Source organism: Haliotis asinina, chromosome 13 (genome assembly GCF_037392515.1).
Source record: "Haliotis asinina isolate JCU_RB_2024 chromosome 13, JCU_Hal_asi_v2, whole genome shotgun sequence".
Lineage (NCBI taxonomy): Eukaryota > Metazoa > Mollusca > Gastropoda > Lepetellida > Haliotidae > Haliotis > Haliotis asinina.
In genome coordinates, this window is record NC_090292.1 from 18,422,677 (window position 1) to 18,447,009 (window position 24,333).

A 24,333-nucleotide genomic window follows, 5' to 3' on the forward strand; every position below is an offset into this window, starting at 1 on the left:
AAACCTCTTTTAAATGAATGTACTTTTTAATAGTCGAAAACTAGGAAATCTTATTAAAGTGTAAAACCATCATGTTCCTATCTAACATAAACAGATGAATATTATACACTTAGATGTATGTTGTCAATGCTCTCAGTGACCAATCTTGTATACCTACATATGAAGATTTATGTCAAATTTATGTTCCGCTAACTGTGACCAACTGTGAAGATCGATGTCCATGCTGTTAATCACTGGATTGTTTAGTCCAGACACACTTATTTACGGAAGCATAGCTAGAATATTGTAGAGTGCGAGGTAAAACTAAACTCACTCACTCACTCTTGTCGCTGATTGCGGCCCTAGAGAAAATATTTTTCAGTTCAGGTAGATGTTCCGGTCAAGCCAATAAGAATATAAACCATAGCAGGTCCCACCTTGTGAATGCTTAGCTCGATAGACGAATAATACCCAGGTCAATCGAATTTTAGTTATATTTCCCTGTGTATAAGTAGTGATGGTAAGAGGCCATGCTTTTAAGAGTCACATAATAGCATTACCCAACCGGGTACCCATTCATTGCTGGTGAGGGTTAAGAAAGCGTTAAGTCACTTGCCATGTGTTTCGGTGTAGAGCAGGACCGGAGACCAAGAGGCTAAGGGTTCTGCTGGCGAGCACTTTCCCAACCGAGGAATCTCAACGACTAATGTATTTTGACATTATTTGAATCGCTACCAATACACGTCTGTATCGCCGGGTATGGACCAACTCACTCACTCACCCACTCACTCACTCACTCATCGCCGTGTATGGATTACCTTTAAATGAAATCCATGACAAGCTGTACATCTTTCCTTTCGTGGAGATGCAGGAGGCCAACATAACTGCATTCTTATTCTCATATTTTCTTTGTGTTACCAAATCCTCTTTCCATTGTGGAGTCAGTATTCCGCCTATACATTTCTGAATAACGTATCCATGGTTATCCAGGAACCAACCGATCCATTGGAGATGCTGATAATCAACACCAGTAATCAAATCCTAGACTAATGCCTAATCTCTGAATATAGATAACGTTGATACAAGAAAACCCGTATAAATTGTAAAGGATCCCCTAGGAGACCAGAGGAATTCTAGACTTGCTTCATTTAGGGCTTTAGCATTGCAGAGAGGGCTTGGAAGTGGGGGGAGGTATTGTGGTTCAGGGACTAAGTGAGACTAATTAAATCCTTGCTGCCCGACTCAAAACAAATTTACTTTTTATTTTGTTGTCAGGAATCTAAAGCTGGAAGTCGACATTCTGTCAAAATATTCTAGTCAGAGCCACACAGACGGGTGAGTGATATCATGAGCATTCTCAAATTATCGAGAAAATGCTACAACGCATAAAGACGCCTGATACAATTCGGCCCGTCAAGGTCGAAACTCAAGGTGAGAGAAACCCGCAATTTGCCAACACAAATATGTAGGAACGTGTAACGTGGCGCATCTGATCTTTAAAACATATTGTAAAAAACAGCGCAAATGAACAATAACATGTTCTTACAACATGTAACTTGGCACGGTGCAGTTTCTGCTGCTTATCTCAGACTACAATACAGTCTTTGAAGCACCCAGTCTGGTGCTTTCCTTTCTTACCTGAATTCTCAGGTGAAAACTTAAATTCCGAAGTCAGTGAGGAGTCTTGAACATTGTGAGTGGGTCATGTTGAGCATTGTGAGTGTGTGTTGTTGAGTGAAGTGATGGGGTTATATTGCAGTTTAAAAGTGTAATGTATGTTTAAATGAGCGTAATTGAGTAAAGTAGCATTAAGTGTAAAATACCGCTTGAGGTAACAGAATAACGCTGTGTTTTAAGTAAGTGCGCAATGAAGCTCTGAAGAAGTGAAAGAGATTCTTTATGAAGAGAGAAGTGCAGCGCCGGGGAAGTGAGAGGGTGGTACTGTTTTAACTTAATTAGATATTTTTGTTCAGTATTGCATGGCCATTAGTAAGTGAACACTGGGTGAGTGAGTTATGTTTTATTTCAACTGCGCAAAAGTAAGAGAGTAAGTAATACTTTGTTGTAAGTAAATGAGTAATTCCATTTGAGCGCATCAGTATGTTAGTGTTACAAAGTACGTTAGTAATGCAGCGATAAAGAAGTGAGTGATCCTATCTGTTTATAGTATGTTAGTGTTACAAACAAAGTGGGTAAGAGATGGTGTCATAACTGTGATTCATGACCTGTTGTTATCACTGTGATTCATCACCAGCTGTCATCACTGTGATTTATCACCTGGTGTCATAACTGTGACCTGCTGTCTTCACTGCGATCCATCACCTGCGGTCTTCACTGTGATTCATCACCTGGTGTCATAATTGTGACCTGCGGTCTTCACTGTGATTCATCACCTTGTGTCCCCACTGTGAGTCATCACCTGGTGTCCCCAATGTCATTCATCACCTGGTGTCCAAACTCTGAGTCATCACTTGCTGTCTTCACTGTGAGTCATCACCTTGTGTCCCCACTGTGTTTCATCACCTTGTGTCCCCACTGTAAGTCGTCATCTTGTGTGCCCACTGTGATTCATCACCTGATGTCCCCACTGGGAGTCATCACCTTGTGTGCCTACTGTGAGTCATCACCTGATGTCCCCACTGGGATTCATCATCTGGTGTCCCCATTGTGATTCATCACCTTGTGTCTCCACTGTCAGGTATCACCTGGTGCCCCCGCTGTGCGTCATCACCTTGTGTCCCAACTGTGAGTCATCACCTTGTGTCCTCACTGTGAGTCATCACCCGGTGTCTTCACCGTGATTCTTCCCTTGTTGTTTTGTGTGCTTGGACTTATGTTTCTTTTTTGGTAGAATCAAATTCTACAAAAATCGGATCGATATTCAAATACCTGATGTATATGTATATGAATTTGAAGTGTCAATGGCCCAAGAACTAGTTTGTGTTTGAGGACCCCTGCACAGTGACATGAGCTGTTCAGATGGAACAGACTGTGAAAAGTGTACCGGCTCAGTATGAATCTAAAGTTTTAAAGGCGCAAGAACTGGTCTGGGCACAGTGATCTGGGCTGTTCATATGGAATAGACTGTGAATAGTGAGTGAGTGAGTTGAGTTTTACCTCGCACTCAGCAATATTCCAGCTATATGGCGGTGGTCTGTAAATAATCGAGTCTGGACCAGACAATCCAGTGATCAACAACATGAGCATCGATCTGCGCAATTGGGAACCGATGACATGTGTCAACCAAGTCAGCGAACCTGACCACCCGATCCCGTTAGTCGCCTCTTACGACAAGCAGAGTCGCCTTTTATGGCAAGCATGGGTTGTTGAAGGCCTATTCTACCCCGGGACCTTCACGGGTAGAGTGTGAATAGTGTACCGTCCCAGTCTCGTCTACTGAACGTGAGGTACTGTTTTCACCTAGTCAGATATGTCTGGAGGTAAGGTGGACACAACATTGGATGTAACCCTGGATGTAGGTGCCAGATGTTGTGTTCCGTCAACCGCTGGTGTACATCTCTCCCTCTTGGCTATTTTGTCGTGTTCACACGTCGACACTGCTGCGTGTATTACCTTGCTCACGTCTCCAGAGATGTTGTTGTATGTCGATGATCACTCTTTGTGTGCTATTCCAGTAAGCATGCTCATGGCATTCCAGAACGCTGTTTGTCAGCAATCTGTGCCACCGTTATAGATGTATAATGCATAAACATATACTGCTGTAACTATGCGTTAAATTCCTAAGACACACAAAACCAAGTTTTGTGTTGATTCAAATGACGGCATTTCAGGCGTGGCGTCTTCACTTAATATGTGTTCTATAACATAATACACAACAGAGACACTGTAATAGTGAGTGCGTGAGTTAGTATTTAACGTCACATCGGCAATATTTCCGCCATATTGTGACGAGACACTGTAATATGACACGAAACATGCATGCTGGAAGCAGAGATACACAATATATCCTGTAAAATAACAAGTAGTTTTAGTTGTTAAATAGCACGAAGCATATGTGTTGTGACTTATCATAAAAGTTAGAGTGGCCACATCTGAGGTTTTCTTCCGCTTCATGACCGTGGCATTCTAGTTTGGATGTGCCGCATCAGCATTTCCAACTAGTTGGGCGCAAGCTCTACACACACTACTGGTGTAGCGTGTGGTTCCCCGAGCTGGCGTTGTTCCAGACACTTCAGTCGAGCTATATAAAAGCTGTTTACCCAGCGGCGAGGCAGCTGCCTCCCTAGCTGCGTGTTGTTCTGTTAGAACAATGGAGCTATCAACAGTTGTATTCCTGAGTCTTGTACTGTGCGGTATGGGAGATGTACATGCTGGTGACAGTTTGGAAAGTCTGACTATACGTGTGGAGGTAGTTGAACAAGACCTTAGCCTTTGGAAATTTTCAAATGCTAAAAGTGTGACTAAACTGACGAAGAAATTTAAGGTTTGGAAGGAGTCCCTGAAAAAAGAACTGACTTCAACAATACTTCCTTCATTGCTAAAACCTCTCGTAGAAAAAGAGATTACAAACATCCTAACTGAAGATGATATTGGGCATCGGATCACCGGACAAGTTCGCGAAGAATTTCACAGCTTAAAGGACAACATGCAATACATAAAGACACAGCTTCGAGCAATAACACGAGACTTAAAACATGTTGAGCAGGAAAGAGACACCTACAGAAAAAGTGTCAGAAAAGAACGTAGCGAGTTGACCAAAGATATCCAGGCTCTACAGATGCAGGTGAATCAGACAGTAGTTCGTGCAACCTCACTAGCACGGATGCTGACATCACGACTCAATCAGATCATTGGTGACCTGCTTGAGACAAACCAGACACTCGCTGGCCTCACACAGGACTTCAGGACGCTGAATACCAGTTATGTGGTGACGGAAAAAGAAATAAAATCATACCGGGAGGGCTTGCAGGAAATGAAGAGAAACGTATCCTCAGATATTCAACGTTTAAACATTCAAGTGAATCAGAGCATTAGTGACCAGTTTTACACAAACCAGACACTCGCTGGCCTCACACAGGACTTCAGGACGCTGAATACCTATTGTGTGGTGACGGAGAGAGAAATAAAATCATACCGGGAGGGCTTGCAGGAAATGCGGAGAAACGTATCCTCAGATATACAGAGTTTAAACATTCAACTGAATCAGAGCATTAGTGACCAGTTTTACACAAACCAGACACTCGCTGGCCTCACACAGGACTTCACGATGCTGAATACCAGTTGCTGTGGGATGAGGGAAGAGATCAAGGAGCTTTCAACCACGACGTATCCTGGAACAACAGAAGGTGAGACTTTTAGCAGGGATTTGTTGCTTAATTAACATTCTCTTTGGGTATGGCAATCGAAATATATAAGAATAACATTAATTTGTTTGCCAGCCAAGGGTTCATATGACAGGCCAACATAGGGTTCACATGACAGAGCAACGTAGGATTAGGTTGGCGTGACAGCAAAGAGTTTAGTGTACACGTCAACATGGAGTTTGTGCATGAATAAATGAGCTCTATTTCATAACCTGGGCTTACAATGCATGTAAACGTTGGATTAGCATGCAACCTACGGTTTACAAGATATGTAATAAACGTTAGCCAAACTACGGCTTACAAGACATGTAAGCGTTAATTTAGCAGGTATAGACAACCTCGGGCTTACAAGGAATAATAACGTGGAGTTAGCAGGCATGAACCACTGTACACAAGGGCTTACACGGCATATTAACGTTGTGATAGCAGGCATGACCCAGTGTATAAAAGGACTTACAAGGCATGCAAAAGTTGGGCTAGTAGGTAAAGCCAATACACCATATTTATGTGGAGTCAGCAGTCAAGACCCGGTGTATATAAGAGCTTACATGTCTGCTTGTCTGTTTGAAAGCAAAGTAACACCAAACATCAAGATCAGCCAGTGTGTCACGATCATTGACCACATTGTATACCTAACCTCCACCCAGCTTGACAGCTGTTCCTCCAGTCTTTTTAGTTTTATGCCTGACATTATCTGTATTAGTAATTCTCACGTGTTTAACGCTGATGTTGTAAGTGTACTGCCTGTAAAATTCGAGGTTCAACTCTGCTGTGATCGCACTAATTCATCTCTGTATCTCAACATATTTGAGTGAACCTACTGATCCAGTTAGGAACTGGAATTCAGAGGTATATATATTTCTCGGGAATCTGATGAAATAAATCACCATGTTATTACTATTGGGTGATGTCATGACAAACGCTGTGCATAGAGAGAAACCCTTGGTTTACTTTCATTTATTTATTTTTGTAGTACACAATAATCATGACATGAAATTAACAGGTGACTGACTACGACCATGGTATTTTGAATAGGTGAACAAATAAATGGGTACCGAACATAAATGTACTATATACTGGTTATATTGCCACCGTTTGCCCAGGAGATATTTAATGCACGGCACAATATAACCACATAAGACAGTTAGAGACCCTTTGGAAAAGAAAAGAAAACAAGTCGCTGCTTTCTTGATCGTTTTATACGTCGTAGTTGCGTAGCACATGTACACTCGCACATAAATACAACATACATAATAACTATGATGCACTCTTTCTTGGTATGTACTTCACACCTAGACCCTTGATGCCGAGATCTTCACCTAAAAGAAATTGCCTTACATGTACAACAATGTTCACGCATGACATCACTACCGTTGACTTATTTCTTACAAAATGGCGGCTTGATACACAAGGGGACGTATTATTTGCGAGGACTCAGGGACCGTGTGTACATAAATATGAGATTATGAGATATAAGTAATCAGAATGGTTCACACTATTTGTGTATTTATATACATTCTCATCGTTAACATCGTAAGATAGATAAGGAGCCAGAAATGCTGATAATTACCGCTGTCGTTCTGCGTGATTTTGCGTCAGTCATGGCGTCACGCTGGACGGAAACTTTGATGATTTCTTTTGAGTTTAACATACAAACATAACAAAGTGTAATCCCAAATATGATATATGTTACATTTGACCACTTTCTAAATGGCATTGTGCAATTCTTTTGAGTTCCATCGCATTCCAAATCATTGCATTGTATCTATGTTTAATTTCCTATGTCTTGCTACGATGCTCTTTCTATACATATTCTGAAGGTACTAAGCCATGACAAGCAATGAATAGACAGACGTCTGGATGTCGTACAATTTCAGAACATGCCATGCAGTGTAAAATCGGAATCTGTCATTGTTTACATTTGAAACAAGCGCAGTCTTCGCGTTCGTTTTCAAATCAATTAGCTTTCGTTTCATTTTATGGAGAGAGTTGGTATTGGTGACGAAGAGCAGTAGTTTCATTCTATACCGTAAGGGGAATGGGGGATCCTGTTGAATTTATCTTCCCTTCACAAGTGCGCTGATCCGGACGGTCCAATCTTAGAATAACGACACATGTGTATGCACGATGTATGCCTTACGTGTTACTATTACCAGGGATAATCTACAACTATATAGTCTCCCTGCTATTACATTTAGAGACAGTTGACATCTGTAGCTTTCACCTTCACTGGTAACGTTAACTCCTGTACCGTATATCTATTCCCTCTCACGATGATACATCAAGTGTGAAAAATATATTCCATGATTTTGTGATACACCTGGGATAGTCATGACTGCTTACATTGCAAGAATGAATGACGAAATGGCAGTTCGAAGCGAGGAGGTGGAATCAGCTGGTCGTTTTCAGGTCATGTTTGTTGTTTTGTTGACGTTTTGCAATCGGTAATTTAAGTTTGGCACTAGATGTCTCAATGTCACACATTTAAAACTGCAGTGTATTTTCATTGTATATGTACTCAAATCCCTTTAGTATTACGGCCGATATGGCTGAATTCATGTAATTCACTACGGCGGGGAGCTGATGTGCATGAAATGTGAAACACTGAAAGTTTTGTTATGTAAATTTCAAGGGTGGCACAAGATGGGATTGAGTTTTTTGACGGCAGGTACAGAGAGAAGTGAGAAACAATGGTCAAGTAGTTGTAACATAACAGTAACGGACGAATTATCTCAGTCATCGCCTACATGTAGCCAATTTTCAAATGCGATAAACATGGGCATAACTAAAATCAACTTTTTTATGTCTGTAACGGTTTGTGATGCATGAAATATAAAGTCACTGTATGGATAAATAATGCACAAAAACACTGCAAAATGCTACAATGACCGCGTTTTAATTATCCTGAATTACGGGTATAAATTAAAATGTTTTGATTTATCAAGTTTTAACAGAAGGAAATAATACTAATTTATTTAATATACTACTTCAGACACAGAAGACGTAAAAAAAACACATTAGGTTTTCCATTACACAACTAAACAATACATATATTCATATTGATAACATATTTCAGTCTCTAGCATAAAAAATGGCACGGTTAAGTGTTGTCAGCATCAAATGGTTTACATTTTCCTGCAGTGTCTACATAATAAAGTCAATATGTTTTCGCACTTTACAATGTGCGCTATACAATGTTTTAATTCTGAGTTTTTGTATGCTGGTGCATGTGTACTTTAATATTACGTTACACATGCACGATCTTGTTTAGTCATTGTCCATATTATCTATTAAATTTCTAATAAAATGAATAAATCCATAAACATATCTTCAGAGAATAATTGTGGGGTCAAATTCGACTGTATGTCATCTATAACATATATTTGATATTAAATTCATATTCTGATATTGCATCCATAACCTAAAGATTCTTTAGGAACTGTTGAATGAAAAAAAGAATACAAAATATACAAATTTAGATAATATATGGTGTGTCATGGGAAACATTTGTCAACGTAATGTTACCAAACCAAGAAACACATGTGCAATGTAATAATATCATACACGTCCGTTTGGGTGGTCAGAATTATATGTTTTTCATTGAGACAATTGAGGTGTATGGTTTTTGCTTATGTAATTTACATATATAAATATACAGAAGTGTCAAAATTTAAAATCAAATGAGGAACTGCTTCTCAGAACGTAATTTATAGATTTGTAACTGTTACATTCTATACAGAATCTCGCCAATTGTTGGGATGTGTAACAATCACAAATTGGCGAGAAAGACCTTCCAGGGATGGATTCAGTACTCGTTGGTTGGAGTTGTATCTCCGATTTTGTTTCTTACATTGAGATCGGTATTAGTATGGGAACTATTTTCAAGATTTTAATGGCTAAAGAATTACTGCTGGAAATAACTGAAGGGTTGATAACATATACAAAGAATTTTCATAGATGCAGTAAGTTGAACTTCTACTTTTCATGGCGTTTGAACTCAACAGGTTCAGAAAACCAGTAAGTCTTTCCAGGTTATACTTAGGGGTACTAGTATATAAGCTCAATTCAAGTACCTTTATGTCCTTGTTTGACAGAGTGATCGCAACTATTTACACCTAAGCCTTTGAGGTCTACTAGTATCCACGTATGACCTATTTTGAAAGTGAACTTTTATATTTTTAAACAAATAGATTAGGAATTAAGCCACATAATCAGTCGGTGAATTACACCACGTTAGGCAAGTGTCCGATATGCTAATATACAACTGTCCATGTCATGCCACAGGTAACGCGAACTGTATCATAAAACGAAAACAAAACTAGAGAGGAAACATGGGACGATTGGAAATATTTCCATATCGAGTTGTTGATCAGTCCAAGTAGTCGAGCGCCCAACGTTGTCGTGCTCCTAACCTAACACGTCACAATGACGTCATAGCTGGCAGCTCAGCTCCGTGGCGTCGCCAGTCAAAACATTTCTCAACTAGCAGAGAGATGTGTCGCCCGTGTTAGGACGTACGTTATTGGTGGGTAAGTTCTGAGCTTATGATTTTAAACTGATTTGTGGACTCAGATGAAATTTTGCAAATGTGTATTGTATGACTGCCGTAAATCAGCATGAATGTTGCAGGAACCAAGTGTTGGCTTCACACAATGTTTACACCCAGACCTGTGTTTAGCCTGTCACCGACGGGGGACGATGGAAGGTCGGGGAAAACATAACAACACAGCGTTTCACCTGATAGACTCGTTCTATTTAATCAAATTATGTACCTTTTACTACCGTTAACCTTGACCTGATGGGATTTACCTCTTACATCTGTCCAGTCCAATATTTTATTTCAAATGTATTGTGTTTTTCACTCGGGGCTGCTGCACTACATTGAAATACATCCCCGCTGTAGCACACGGCCAAACGTTGCCGTGTGCATTTCTACAACATTTCATCAAAACTTCAATGGAAAGTAGATTATGGAAGAGTAATTGTGCTGTATTTTCGTTATTTCTAACATTGAACCAGACGAAGCATGTCTGACAACCGACATTCGATCTTTACCACCCTTGTCGTTTATCAAAGCACACTGTTTCCATTGACAAGTACAGTTGTGTCAGCTGCAGTGTCCGCCTCGGTGAGCAGTTGTTTGAGAATTGCTCTGTGTGCCACTATTAGTCGGTATTCTGATATTTTGTGAGAGTTTCACAGAGTTTGTTTGACACAAATTACAACTGTGTTGCACAAACACAGAGTCAAGTTGCCCTGTTGTCCTTCACACTGTTTGGTAAACATTAGTGTTAATGTGCTTCACTTTAGAATTTACGGAGTTGCCTAAAATACCAGGTACACTAATTAGAGAGGGTAGGGTTAGGACATCTAGGAAAGGCAAATTTTAATATTCCAGCCACGGTTACTGAATTCAAACTAAAACGGTTGTCATTCCATGAAGAGGAATTATGAGTAAGTAAAAGTGCTGAACTAATTGTTTGTTTATCAATGAACACACAATGTGAAAATAATATATGCTTATATATGAAGTCTCCGTATTTGCATCCCTAACCTACCCTAGCCCTGAGGGTGAATTGACTGTTTTGTTTACACCGTTCAAGTGTATATTTAACAAAAAACATTTCAGCAAATATGTTATCAAACAGTCGATGGACAATGGACGGCTTATTAAATTTACTAAATGAGGCTGTGAAAATATATTTAGGAAATGAAATATCCATCAAATTAAACCATCTGTTATAACATATGTATTTGGACACTGAAAGGCAAAACATTTGTGGAAATATGGCAAGCCGTTTTCACACTTATTCAGGAATTACAGACATCTTCGATTGTTTTAAAGATATCAGCATTATATTTAAAGACATCAATAATGATTTAAAGATATCTGTAAATTATTGAAGATATCTCTAATTAATTTTACATATCCACAATAGAATTATTGATATCTCAAAATGTTATAGAGATATCAAGATAGTATTTCGTGATATCTCTAATTGTTTTAAAGATATCTGCAAAACAATTACGATCATAGTGTACATAATTGTATTAGAAATTAATTCCAGATATCTTGAATTCAATTCAACATATCTGGAATTCAATTCTAGATATCTTGAAATGATTGGTACATATCCACAATTGTATTACAGATATCTTCAATTCAATTAGAGATATCTCTAATTCAATTATTGATATCTTCAATTCTTGCTATTACTGATATCTAAAATTGTTTTACAGATATCTTGAATTGATTTGAAGATATCTTCAAATACTTCCGGGTACATATCCGTATATACTTCCGGTTGGAAATGGTTGGTGACCATGCATGTACAGCTCTTACATGACAAAGCCGAGATGCGGTCAACGCATGACCCTGTATCGCGGCCGAAAACACTGCCTGTATGAATTCTACCCAGCTTCTAGTGGTCTATTACCCCTCGTAGTGTTTTTGAGTCAGTTCCTGTATCAACGCTAGCGAGCTAACACATGTGGCAATGCGCAACATTTTTATAGTCTGTTTCTGATAGTGTTCTACAGTGGCGGTGCGCAATGTTCATTAGAGCTTTCATTTTCGCCGTTTTTTCACATACACTTTTAACTATTAACATATATATAAAAGACTTCTGGTTAGTTTTGTGCGGAACACCAAATTCATTCTTTGAAAAACTTGTGGTTAGTTAATACCGAGCAATTAAAAGTAGCCAAAAGGTCGCCTGATTCCCTCTTGCCCGAAACCACAAACAGGTTACGTACATCTGTCGCCACAGCACTGCAGCGAACCGCTGTGACGTCATGTAAGGAAGGGTTTTCGGTTAGCTTTACACATGTATATAAAATGTGTAACACGTCCGTAATTTTGCTGATTTCTCGACGTCAACAAAAACATGCAATCATTGCTTTGCCCTCAAACCAGGGGTCGGGTGATGGTGTCACCATGTACAAATATCCATCGGACCCGCAGTTCCTGCTTAATGGGTTGTTTGTGAAGCGGGCGTTGAAGCCCGTGGTATATTTTAAATCCGATGGCTAGACCCCCTCTTGCTTAAAGATAGAAAATGCTGTTTAAGATTTGTTTTGATCACGACAAAAAAAAACACAAAAAAAACCCAAAAAAAAAACCCCACAAAAGTACTTGTTAGTTGCAGTAAATGCTTAATGACCAAAGGAGTTTGACACCTCGCTTTCAAGAGTGAAATTGTTATATTTTTATCAATGTCCTCAAAATCCTATAGGACACCAATTAAATACGTATTTTACTTCCAGTAGAAAGTAGAAAGTAGAAAGATTTTGTTACTCGGTGGAAATACACCTTAATGGCATTTATTCTCAGACTGGCGGATGTTCTTCAATTCTACAGTGCCCCACATAGGCATAAATCAGGCCGCCCTCCGACTGGTTGAATCGCGAGTTCAAATTTGTCAAAAAGGTCGATTTAAGGCATTTAAATGTCGAAATGAGTAGTTGTAATGAAGGGTTTCCTTTGTAACAATGCCAGTAAATGATTTATACAATTGTAACACTCCCTTTCAAGGTATAAACATATTGATATTAGAGATAAAGCTAATGGATTCCCCAGTTCTATTGTCTGAACAGCTTTGATTTAAATGAAGTACAAATATTGTCTCACAACCACAGCTCTTTAGAACATTGCCCTGTGATTTGGCACACGGGTCTGTGATACTGTAATGCAAACACCCGGTGAGTCTGTCCAGAGAAACATACTTTATGACTGTAATAACAGTTACTATTGAATTGCTTATCGTGAGAAATTTCAATTCAGTTTAAGATATCTTTAAAACAATTCAAGATATCTTTAATACCTTCATAAAAGTGAAAACGTCTTGCCATATGGAAAGCAGAACCTGAGGCCAGTAGTCATATAAATATTTTTTTGTACATGTATAGTTTTATGATTAAAATATTCCCTGTTTCAGCTTCGACTGACCCGAGCCGGAACAACACGTTTCCACCAGCGACAGTATCGACACAAGACCTACAGGGTAGGTGGGAAAACCCAGCAGGCAGGAAGTGCAGTTGTTAATTCTCCCTGCACACTGATGTATATGCCCGTGGTGATTTTGACTTCAGGGATGAATCTCACACCGGTACCGATCGACGTTGTCAATTACAGAATTTCGAACTGTAAAAAATAATATAAGGAAGTATCACTTTTTTCTTGCTTTAAAGACTTACCTCAGTAAACATGAAAGATATATGATTAATGCCCTTTTCCATAAGATATGTATTTAGAATATAATCATACATAATATTGAAAGGCAAAACATATCAGGAAAGGCGAAAACAGACCAGCAGTATAAATGCTTATGTGCTATGTATAGTCTTCTGAACATCATATTCCCTGTTTCAGCCTCCACGACTGACGAGAGTGAGTATCTGACACACAGCAAGACGGTTCCACCCCCGCCAGTGACGACACAAGACTCTGATACACACAGTAGGTTGGAGAACCCAGCAGCAACAGTTGTACTGACACTATCAACTCGTAAAATTCAACAAACGTCAACACTCTTAAGTCGTATACAAAATAATTCTACAACTTCTGACTCTAGCAGAAAGTTATGTATTTAACATGCCATCATTAATTCCAGAAACCACATGTTGACATTCCCGTCATGTTGGATTGTTGTCAGCCATGATGGAATTGTTTAAATGATGTAGCAATGTACGAGTCACGTATCAACATGATGTAAACATTGTAGATGTGTGACAAAGATGTCTGGTGTACATAGTTTACTTTGTGTCACAGCGACTCCATCACCAGCAGCAGGCCGCAACCTCTACGACGCCAGCGGTCGCGGTGACCTGGAGAGAGTGAAGCGGATCCTGGCCGAGGGTGACGTGGACATCAACTACAGAGGAGGATACTACAGCAGGACATCTGTGATGATGGCAGCATGGAAGGGACACAGGGATGTGGTGGAGTTCCTGGTGGATAGAGGGGCTGATGTGTCACTGCTGGACAGGGACGGTGACAACGTCCTTCACTGGGCCTGTATTGGTGGCGACCTGGAGACGGTGAAGCTGATACTGTCCCTGGACTTGGTGAACATCAACAGTAGAGGACAGGACAGCAAGACACCGGTGATGTGGGCAGCAGAATTTAGACGCTGGGATGTGGTGGAGTTACTGGTGGGTGGAGGGGCTGATGTGTCACTGGTGGACAGGGGCGGTGACAACGTCCTTCACTTCGCCTGTAAAAGAGGAGACTTGGAGACCGTGAAGCTGATACTGTCCATGAACGTGGTGGACATCAACGCCAGGACCAAAGACGGGAAAACAGCGGCCGACATGGCGAGACGCAGGGGACATCAGCCAGTGGTGGATCTCCTGGTGTCACGTGGTGCACACTGAGTCAGTGTCGGTGTAGGCAGACGGAGCACATGTCGTTACTGACACTGACGTGGTGTGTGCCGTTCACGTAGTCGTAGGTCACGATTCAAGTGATTTCCTTTTTTGCTTTTTTAATATAAATAAAAGTTGTTGAATGTATTGTCAGACATTTTGTCATGTTTTGTCTTTGGAACCTCGCATGATCAGGTAGGAAAATTGTAAACTGAGTATAAACATAAACGGTGAGTGATTGTACATGAATGTCGCCCGTCTTAACGTCACAGACATACAGAGGTGCTGGGTCGTCTTCTCAGCCAGTAATAGCGGCACGCTGCCTCACAACACAAGCAGCGTTACTCAAATACCATGTCGTCGCTTCTGCTTAACAAAGGGAGAATGGTAGTTCATAGCTGATTACTGTAGGATTTAACCAGTTCGGTTATTTGACTAAACTCATAATATACAAAATTAAACTGAAAACAATCATCACCCGAAACATCCCAGTTTTATTTATTCGTGGATGCCAGAAGGACAAACATATCCACCCACTTCTCTGCTTCGCAATCTAACATACTGTTTTCAGGTAAAATACAATCATGGCTGAAATGACCGGCAGTTATAATGTACTCGTAAATCTCGCCATTTTTGACATAAAACGAATTCGTCATTCGCGGCATCGTTTACTGTATGTATGCATGTAAATGTAAATATTGGATATTCATACATAGAACTCAATTTTGAGTGAGTGAGTTTAGTTTTACGTCGCACTCAGCAATATTCCACCTATATGGCGGTGGTCTGTAAATAATCGAGTCTGGACCAGACAGCTCCGTGATCAACAAAATGAGTATCGATCTTCGCAAGTGGGAACCGATGACATGTGTCAATCAAGTCAGCGAGCCTGACCACCCGATCCCGTTAGTCGCCTCTTACGATGGTCACCTTTTATGTCAAGCATGGGTTGCTGAAGGCCTGTTCTACCCAGGTACCTTCACGGGTGGAACTCAGTTTTGAAAACAGCCAATTAGTGACCAGTGTCATGTGTGTTTTGTCAGTGATTATGCTGCAGTCCCACTCTTAAACAAGGGATAAGCCTTTAAGTCGTCTTGGTGGCAGGCAAATAGAGACGCCGAAGTGAGGTCCGTCTAATACCTACTCCACACAGAGGCCTTCAGGCAGTTGCCAGTAGGTGTTCGCAGTTTATGAGGGCGTGTATCCAAGTTCGAAGCTTTTGACAGGCATTTAGAAAACATGACAGTTTTATGGATAACAACTTCTTTTATTTATTCAACAACGTTCACGAGCCAAGCCAATGAGTATCATGCTGTACAACCTTTAGTGTAGAGGTCCACTGTTGGGCGTCTCTGTTATGCACTGAGACGTAACACACTGTATGTTCATGAGCATCAAGCTGTACAACCTTTAGTGTCGAGATCCACTGCTGGGGCGTTTCTGTTATGCACTGAGACGTAACACACTGTATGTTCATAAGCATCATGTTGTACAACCTTTAGTGTCGAGATCCACTGTTGGGGCGTCTCTGTCACACAATGAGACGTCACACGCCGTATGTTCATAAGCATCATGTTGTACAACCTTTAGTGTCGAGATCCACTGTTGGGGCGTCTCTGTCACACAATGAGACGTCACACACTGTATGTTCATAAGCATCATGTTGTACAACCTTTAGTGTCGAGATCCACTGTTGGCGTGTCTCTGTTATGCACTGAGACGCCACACACTGTATGTTCATAAGCATCATGTTGTACAACCTTTAGTGTCGAGATCCACTGTTGGGGCGTTTCTGTCACACAATGAGACGCCACACACTGTATGTTCATAAGCATCATGTTGTACAACCTTTAGTGTCGAGATCCACTGTTGGGGCGTCTCTGTCACACAATGAGACGTCACACACCGTATGTTCATAAGCATCATGTTGTACAACCTTTAGTGTCGAGATCCACTGTTGGGGCGTCTCTGTCACACAATGAGACGTCACACACTGTATGTTCATAAGCATCATGTTGTACAACCTTTAGTGTCGAGATCCACTGTTGGCGTGTCTCTGTTATGCACTGAGACGCCACACACTGTATGTTCATAAGCATCATGTTGTACAACCTTTAGTGTCGAGATCCACTGTTGGCGTGTCTCTGTTATGCACTGAGACGCCACACACTGTATGTTCATAAGCATCATGTTGTACAACCTTTAGTGTCGAGATCCACTGTTGGGGCGTCTGTGTCACACAATGAGACGTCAAACACCGTATGTTCATAAGCATCATGTTGTACAACCTTTAGTGTCGAGATCCACTGTTGGGGCGTCTCTGTCACACAATGAGACGTCACACACTGTATGTTCATAAGCATCATGTTGTACAACCTTTAGTGTAGAGATCCACTGTTGGCGTGTCTCTGTTATGCACTGAGCCGCCACACACTGTATGCTCACTGTTGGGGCGTCTGTGTCACACAATGAGACGCCACACACTGTTGGGGCGTCTCTGTTACGCACTGAGACGTCACACACCGTATCCTCATGAGCATCATGTTGTACAACCTTTGTGTTCCCACTAGGCACATTTAGGAGGGTGCAGCGCCCTGCCCTTTTTATTTTGCGCCCTGCCCTTTTTCGCCTCAATCGCAGTCGTTTACTATGACCAGTGTGTATTTTCCTGATTTGAAATGCTTTTTTCAAATTCTAATTTTAAAATACAAACCGAGAAGAGTAAAAACGAACTTTAGAATTGAAATTAGAATTGAAATTATAAGACAATTCGACTTTTTATACATTTTGTTGTTTTTTAAATAATCCTCACCAGCACGCCCTTTGAGGTTATGAAGTGCCCTTTTCCATGAATTTACTCTGTCTTCTCTGAACCCTAGGGGGAACACTAAACCTGTAACTAACATGGATACCACAAACGACACTTATTAGCCCATATATGAACCCATAAAATAATTTTAGTAAACAGTAATTTTCCTTATAGATTCAGTTTTCCTACACTATGCTTAGGTTACAACACATTTACTCGGGGAAATGTTTTGAAGCCACGTTAGTGTCACGTGTTGAAGTCACCGTGCTGTACCATAGAGCATACAAACTTCAGAAACATGACCAGATGAGGAACAAATATCACATGCATTCATGTATTACAGCAGAGGCTGAGACACACAAGGTTCCTGTTAGGTGTCCACGTGAAGAATTGACGATATTTGGGAAGATGACGATATATGGGCAAATGTATCTTTACAGATGCTTGGAGAATGCTTAGAATGGCCGCTCTTGCTGTTGACAGAACTGTTGCTACTGAAAGATATCAATCACTGGTTTGTTTGGACTAATCAGTTTTGATGGGGAATCGTGGGTGGATGTTGAGGTAGAAAGGTGAGGTGTAATATCTGCCATGAATGCTGGGATACGTGTCCATCATCACTCCTGTATTTTATGCCCGGGAGCGTTCGGACGACCTGTATGCTTCGATATGTAGGTGGATTCCTACTGATTACTGCCTGGTACCCCTGATGCAAGGTTAACCGTCGATATATCCATGATATGATGCTGCGCAAATTATTAAAATCAAATTTAGATTCATGCCTACGAAGTTTAATTCACGAGTCAGTGTTATCACCTTGAGAGTTATACAATTACATCCTAGGACAAATTACTTAGTACATGTGACATAAGTAGTTTTTTTTTTAACATGGACAATCAGCAGTTGAATAATCATGTTTAAAACCCTTCAAGACGTTTGTGGCAGTAATTTTGTTACTGCAGACCTAACATCCGAAAGACCATGAAGGTGCAAGCCATTTCTTTCGCGGTTCCATTTGCATTATCAATACTTTTATTGTATAGTCCCTTCTCATAAACTGAGGGTTGCTGGTGGGGTCTGTGGGTTGGGGAGTCGTGTTATGGATCAGGGCCTAGATTTTCGAAGCTCTCTTAGTGCTAAGATAGTCGTAAGTTATTGTCTGAATGGCAGTTACGACTGTTAGCCTTAAGAGAGCTTTGAAAATCTAGGGCCTGGATTACAAGACTGGGGACATTCACAGCTCCGTTTCTGCTCGTCTAGCCTAATGGATAGACCTTTTGCTCGTCATGCCGAAGATTGTGTCTCGAATCCCTTTAGCAAAAATTGTTTTTAGGATGAAAACATAACTGGCTCTCCTTTCAAGAAAGGTTTTCTTTCATGAAAATACTGATGCAAGAGTGAGATTTAAAGTTCGACAATATAAAACACAATTAACACATATGTGAGTAGTTGTGAGACGTTCATACCCTATTTGTACAATTTGCTATTGTCCAGAATGTATTTGTTAAACATGACTAGAATTTCTTCATAACATTTCAATAGCATTTAACACTTGTGAAGCATATTTAAAAGGCTACAAGTAATCATCGATGTTTTAAAAGAAAAAGAAAAAGAAAAAAGAAAATGCTACGACATGACATGATACCGTTTCGAAAATATTCTGATATATGTCGATTTATTTAGAATATAATGACTAATTGTAAATAATAGTGTTGAGTTGAGTAGAAAATAGCGATATTTGGGACGCTCCGAAATGAAGCTTACAGCATGGACCCACTGCGCCAGAATAATCAAAACAAGCCCTGAGACGACTGAAACCCCGTGACGTCAGAACAGGCGATGATGACGTCATGACCACTGTACCTGAACATCGGTAGCCAGTAAGAGTCTCACTCGGTGTGACCAAATTTCAGACGACTTCTGCCAGAAAACTTGTAAATTTTAGAAAACGTTTTCTGCCCAGCGGGTATGTGTATGTTATAACATTTGGAGTTCAACAACTGCCAATTTTCATAATTTTCACCTAGTAATATAGACATGGATGATTTTTTCAAAGTGAGTTATATGTACTGAAAAAGAGTTATATTGCGCTGAACGTTCGATCTACCAAGTGACGTGATCAGCGCCATACTTGAGAATCAGCGAGCACGTCACAGTTAGATGATACAAAGTAGTGCATCACATTTCACATTTCCAACATTGGTACTATATGTAACATTTATTTTTGTTGCAATAAGCAATGTTAACATGAACAAAATATGCAGTCTTGTTTTCCTCCATAATTTCAGTGTTGCCGTATTTTAACCAAGTCTTTGTTTACAAATTAAAAAAAAGCCCACATGTCAGTGGTAATAAGTGGAACAAATACGTGTAATTTCCTGTAGAAATGGGCGATTGAGGAGTAGATGCACAGGGGAATATGTGTTTAAAGCCATATTGTTCACGTAAACTGGCGCATGATTTGTGAGTAGAGTATTTCCAGTGTCTGGCACCTGTTACAGTCATTGTAGTGAGTGTGTGAGCTTAATGTCCCCGGTCCGTGAAGATCCCGGGGTAAAATAGGCCTTCAGCAACCCATGCTTGCCATATGTTTCCTATTCCCAATTGTGCAGACTGATGCTTATGTTGTTTGATCACTGGATTGTCTGGTCCAGACTCAATTATTTACAGACCACCGCCATATTGCTGGCCATGGAATATTGCTGGAATATTGCTGAGTGTGGTGTAAAACTAAACTCACTCACTGACTCACTCACTTAATGTCCCAACTCAAGGTATTAACTTTAACAGCAAACAAACCCCACCAAACAAATATTTCAAATTGAATGCTTTTATTTCTGACCTCCACTCCACCAATATGTAGTTTACTTACTAGCATCATTTCCTTTGTTGAGACCTCTACTCATACCACATGTACAGCTTCCACATATTTCCCTCCCAGGAGAACATATGAATGTCAAACACACAGGTCATTCTGGTGGATGTGTCCCTGCCTGTCATGACAATGTTTACAGTAAAGATTGGAATAATGAAGATACTATTTTTAATCTTACATTGTGAATTTAATGGCTGCATAATACTACTCATATCTGTAGCTAACATGGATACCACAGACAACACATATTAGCCCATATGTGAACCCATAAAAAAAATCATAATTTCAGCAAACAGTGATTTTCATTATAGATTCATTTTACCTGCACTATGTTCAGGTTACAACACATTTACTCGGGCTTTATGCCCCTCAGCTCCTAAAGTGGTACCACGTATACGGATTCCCTAAACCTTGGTTCCTTAACCCTCAGATATTATGCAAATGCAACACCCTTACCTTATATCATCAACCCTCAAATTCTACAGAGGTGCCACACTCTCATCCTGGTTCCTGAAGTTGAATCAAACATACTGAAAGGGTGCCTTAAGTAGACCATTCACCCTGCAGAGACCATTCAGCCCACGTAGACCATCGACCATGTACAACTTAACCACACACAACTCCCCGTCAAGCTACACAAACCACCTGCTGGAAGACATGGGAGCCCTTTAGAAACTCTGTATTACCAATTCACCATATGGGTGGTCTATGGTGTGTGTGGGAACTCTTTGACCACCAGACCATTTTCAGAAAATGATTATCTTGTAACTTATTAAAACCTGTTAAGGCAAGCTGCCATCTAGACCCGCCTACACAATGATATATCTGGCTACTTTGAAAGACTCAACTTCACCACTTGATCATTTGAAGAAAATGCACATTCAAAATATCTCTTCCATGCCAGTGTTGTGATTGTCTTGAAGTTATCAAGCATCACTTACTAGTTATAAGATCAAACTAGAATAGGTGTGTCTCTGTGTTATGCAAGCCATTACGTCTAACCTGTGTAGGTTAACTTATGATCTCAATCACTGAAATGACTGGTCCAGACTTACATACTGACTCTCATGATATAGCTAGACACATTACTGAGCACAGAAAACAAACAGCCATACAGACAAACAAGCATTTATTGTGATTCCAATCTCTACTAAATTAAAATAAGTTTAAAGGTAACTGGATAGTGGTTGAAATTTCAATCTTGAATGTTTTGAATGCACCATCTTTTTTGTATATAGTTAAGTCAAACCTGCAGATCAAATCAACATCAAGCTTCACTTTAGGTTATTTTGTGAAATCATGACTGTTTCGTCATCAGGTGTGGACTAGACAATCAAGTGACTGAAATGGTGTGTGCACCCTGGAAACTAAGAAGACCCTTAAGCTTCCTATGATGTATGCAGTAGTGTACCTAACCCTAACCCTAACACAAACCCCAAACTATACATCTGGGTATATTCTAGTTTAGAACTGACATAATCAGGTGTGGACTAGACAATCAAGTGAGTGATATGAAAGACTGTACCCTGTGATCTAATTCTACCCTTGTATGATGTATACAGTAGTGTACCTAACCCTAACACAAACCCCAACTATACTTCTGGGTATATTCTAGTTTAGAGTTGACATAATCAGGTGTGGACTAGACAATCAAGTTATTGTGATGAAAGACTGCACCCTGTGATCTTACTCTACCCTTGCTGTGTTCTGCCATGAAATGTGACAAGTGTGACAAGAAGCCCCTTCAGTGAAAATGCATGGGTCATTTTACAAACTCAAGGAGCCACGGTGAGAGATTATATGAAAATTAAAACTGCACATTCAGTTTGTGGAAACAGAATCACAACCAACAAGTGATGTCTGTCATACATATGTGACACATTGAGGCAGCATCCCACATCTTTTATTCAGCCTCATACATACTGTATGTCATCATTACTGCTACCATGTCTCTTCAAGGTTCGTTCTGAAATTAAACAGAAACAGTATGAGACAAATAACTGTTACGTGTGATAACAGGAGCAAAGTCATTTACTTTTTTCGTAGCTGACCTAGAAACATCCAACTGTGTATGAAGTTGTGAAAAACATTATTCATGAAAACGGCCTATCCCTATCCCACTGATTGTTAATACTATATGCCTATCAACAATGATCTGGGTAGACCAGTGAGCTGGCCTGTAAATAGTTTGGACCAGCACTCTGAAAAATGCATACTGACAGCTCATCAAGGGAGCAAACTCTACAACCTAAGTTTTTTTTCAAAACATTATCTTGTCTACTGGTGAGCCAGAAGAGACAGCAACACAAGCCATTTTAAGGAATCAATAGTGAACCTGTCACACAGGTCTGCATGTCTGTCTGTCTGTCAGTGATCATATAAATCTTAATTATCTTATTAATTTAACAGTATGCTATGATTTGACTAGAATGAAATTTCGCCTGTTGTTCCACCATGAAGGCTAGAGAGAAGAGGTAACATGGTAACATGCCGGCAGAATTAAATGGCAAGATGTTCGATCCTTTCAGTATCTACCTGATCTGCTGCCATTTTTCGCATTGAAAGGAGCATTTCCAGTTGAATTGCGTCTGTTTCTGTGATTCTGTTCATCCTCTTGAATAAGATCTGAAGTTTTACTGGTGTTGTCACTTCCTCCCCAGAATTCAGTAACTAATACTTCACTACAAAAGCAAACTTGCCTCTTCGAATACTGGTTGTGTTTGCACAAATGCTTTTGTAATTGTCACAAACCAACGCCCTGTACATTTGAAAACACATGTTTAATCAAAGATAATTGAACACTGATTCATAATAGAATGTTTTCCCCTACAGTATTGCTTATAATTATGTGCCAACCTACATACTTCATACTTCTAGATTTACTATAGATTTACTTTTCTCTTCTTAACCAGGTTTTGTAACATATGCACACACCCATAGCTGTCCTGGCAAAGGCAGTCGCGTGATCATGTTCTCTCACAAATTGCAAGAAAGCAATGGGAACACTTGACGCTGACCATAGACATCTCACGATAAGATAGCACTGTTATTGTTTTCTCTTTCATTCTGATCCACTCACCCCTTTCCGTAAACTGTTGCGGCAACACACTGTCACTAACAGTGCTGCCTGCTCGCCTCAGTGATTCTAACATACATATTCCAAGAGAAAGAAAAATAGGATCGCATAAAATTTCAGACTTTATTCACGTCAAACATAAGAGACTTGATTTGTTGTTTTCTGATTACATAAAGAAAAGCAGTTTCAAGTACGTCCCCCATGTCAGTGTCCTAATTGTATAGGTATATATTTTGGTCTGGGAATAGAATTTCTTATTTCCCCTCCGAATAATTATATCTGGACCCAATGAAAGGTGATCGGTGTGCAAGATATGCACTTGTGCAGCACTGGATTTACCTACACCCTAGACATTACACAGAAACATGTACCATTTCATATCCTAACCGATGGTGTAAGTTTAATTACATATAATTAAAGAGTTTGAAAGAATAGTCACCCATAAGCATATTTTCTGAAATTCATGTTAGATGGTACTGCTGTTGACATTTTAAGCCATATTCAACGGTAATATTTTCCATCATCACTTTGATTTTCGTCCTCACATAACACACTCAGAGAGCAAATGTCACGGGGCTGTTTATCAAGTTGATCAAATTTAAAGTATTAGAGAGGATTAAATAAACACCTCTAACCAAGTATAATAATAATTGTCATTTGAATTTTGCAAATTTAAATGTTCTCTTAACCCAAATGCATAGACTGGTGCCATCTAGATGGAATATTCATTAGTGCAGCCTTAAATATCCACAGCCGTATAAGTCATTCGTCATAGGGCATCCCTCAGCCAGCAATTCAAGGATGTGTTGTGATAGAAATACACACAATAGATGTCCACGAACATCAGAATGTTTTCGAAACATCATGATCATTCACAGACTATCACATATCTGTCAGCAAATAA

The 24,333-nt window shown here is 40.0% G+C and overlaps 1 protein-coding gene across 1 annotated transcript; it reads left to right on the forward strand.

The window, feature by feature from the left end:
- The first annotated feature begins 4,218 nt into the window (after window positions 1–4,218).
- Window positions 4,219–14,822, forward strand: LOC137260073 (uncharacterized). Its single transcript, XM_067797766.1, has 4 exons — window positions 4,219–5,285; window positions 13,241–13,306; window positions 13,675–13,761; window positions 14,074–14,822. Exons 1-4 carry the CDS (start codon window positions 4,250–4,252, stop codon window positions 14,676–14,678), a joined length of 1,794 nt encoding a protein of 597 aa, XP_067653867.1. The 5' UTR covers window positions 4,219–4,249; the 3' UTR covers window positions 14,679–14,822.
- Window positions 14,823–24,333: the final 9,511 nt, after the last annotated feature.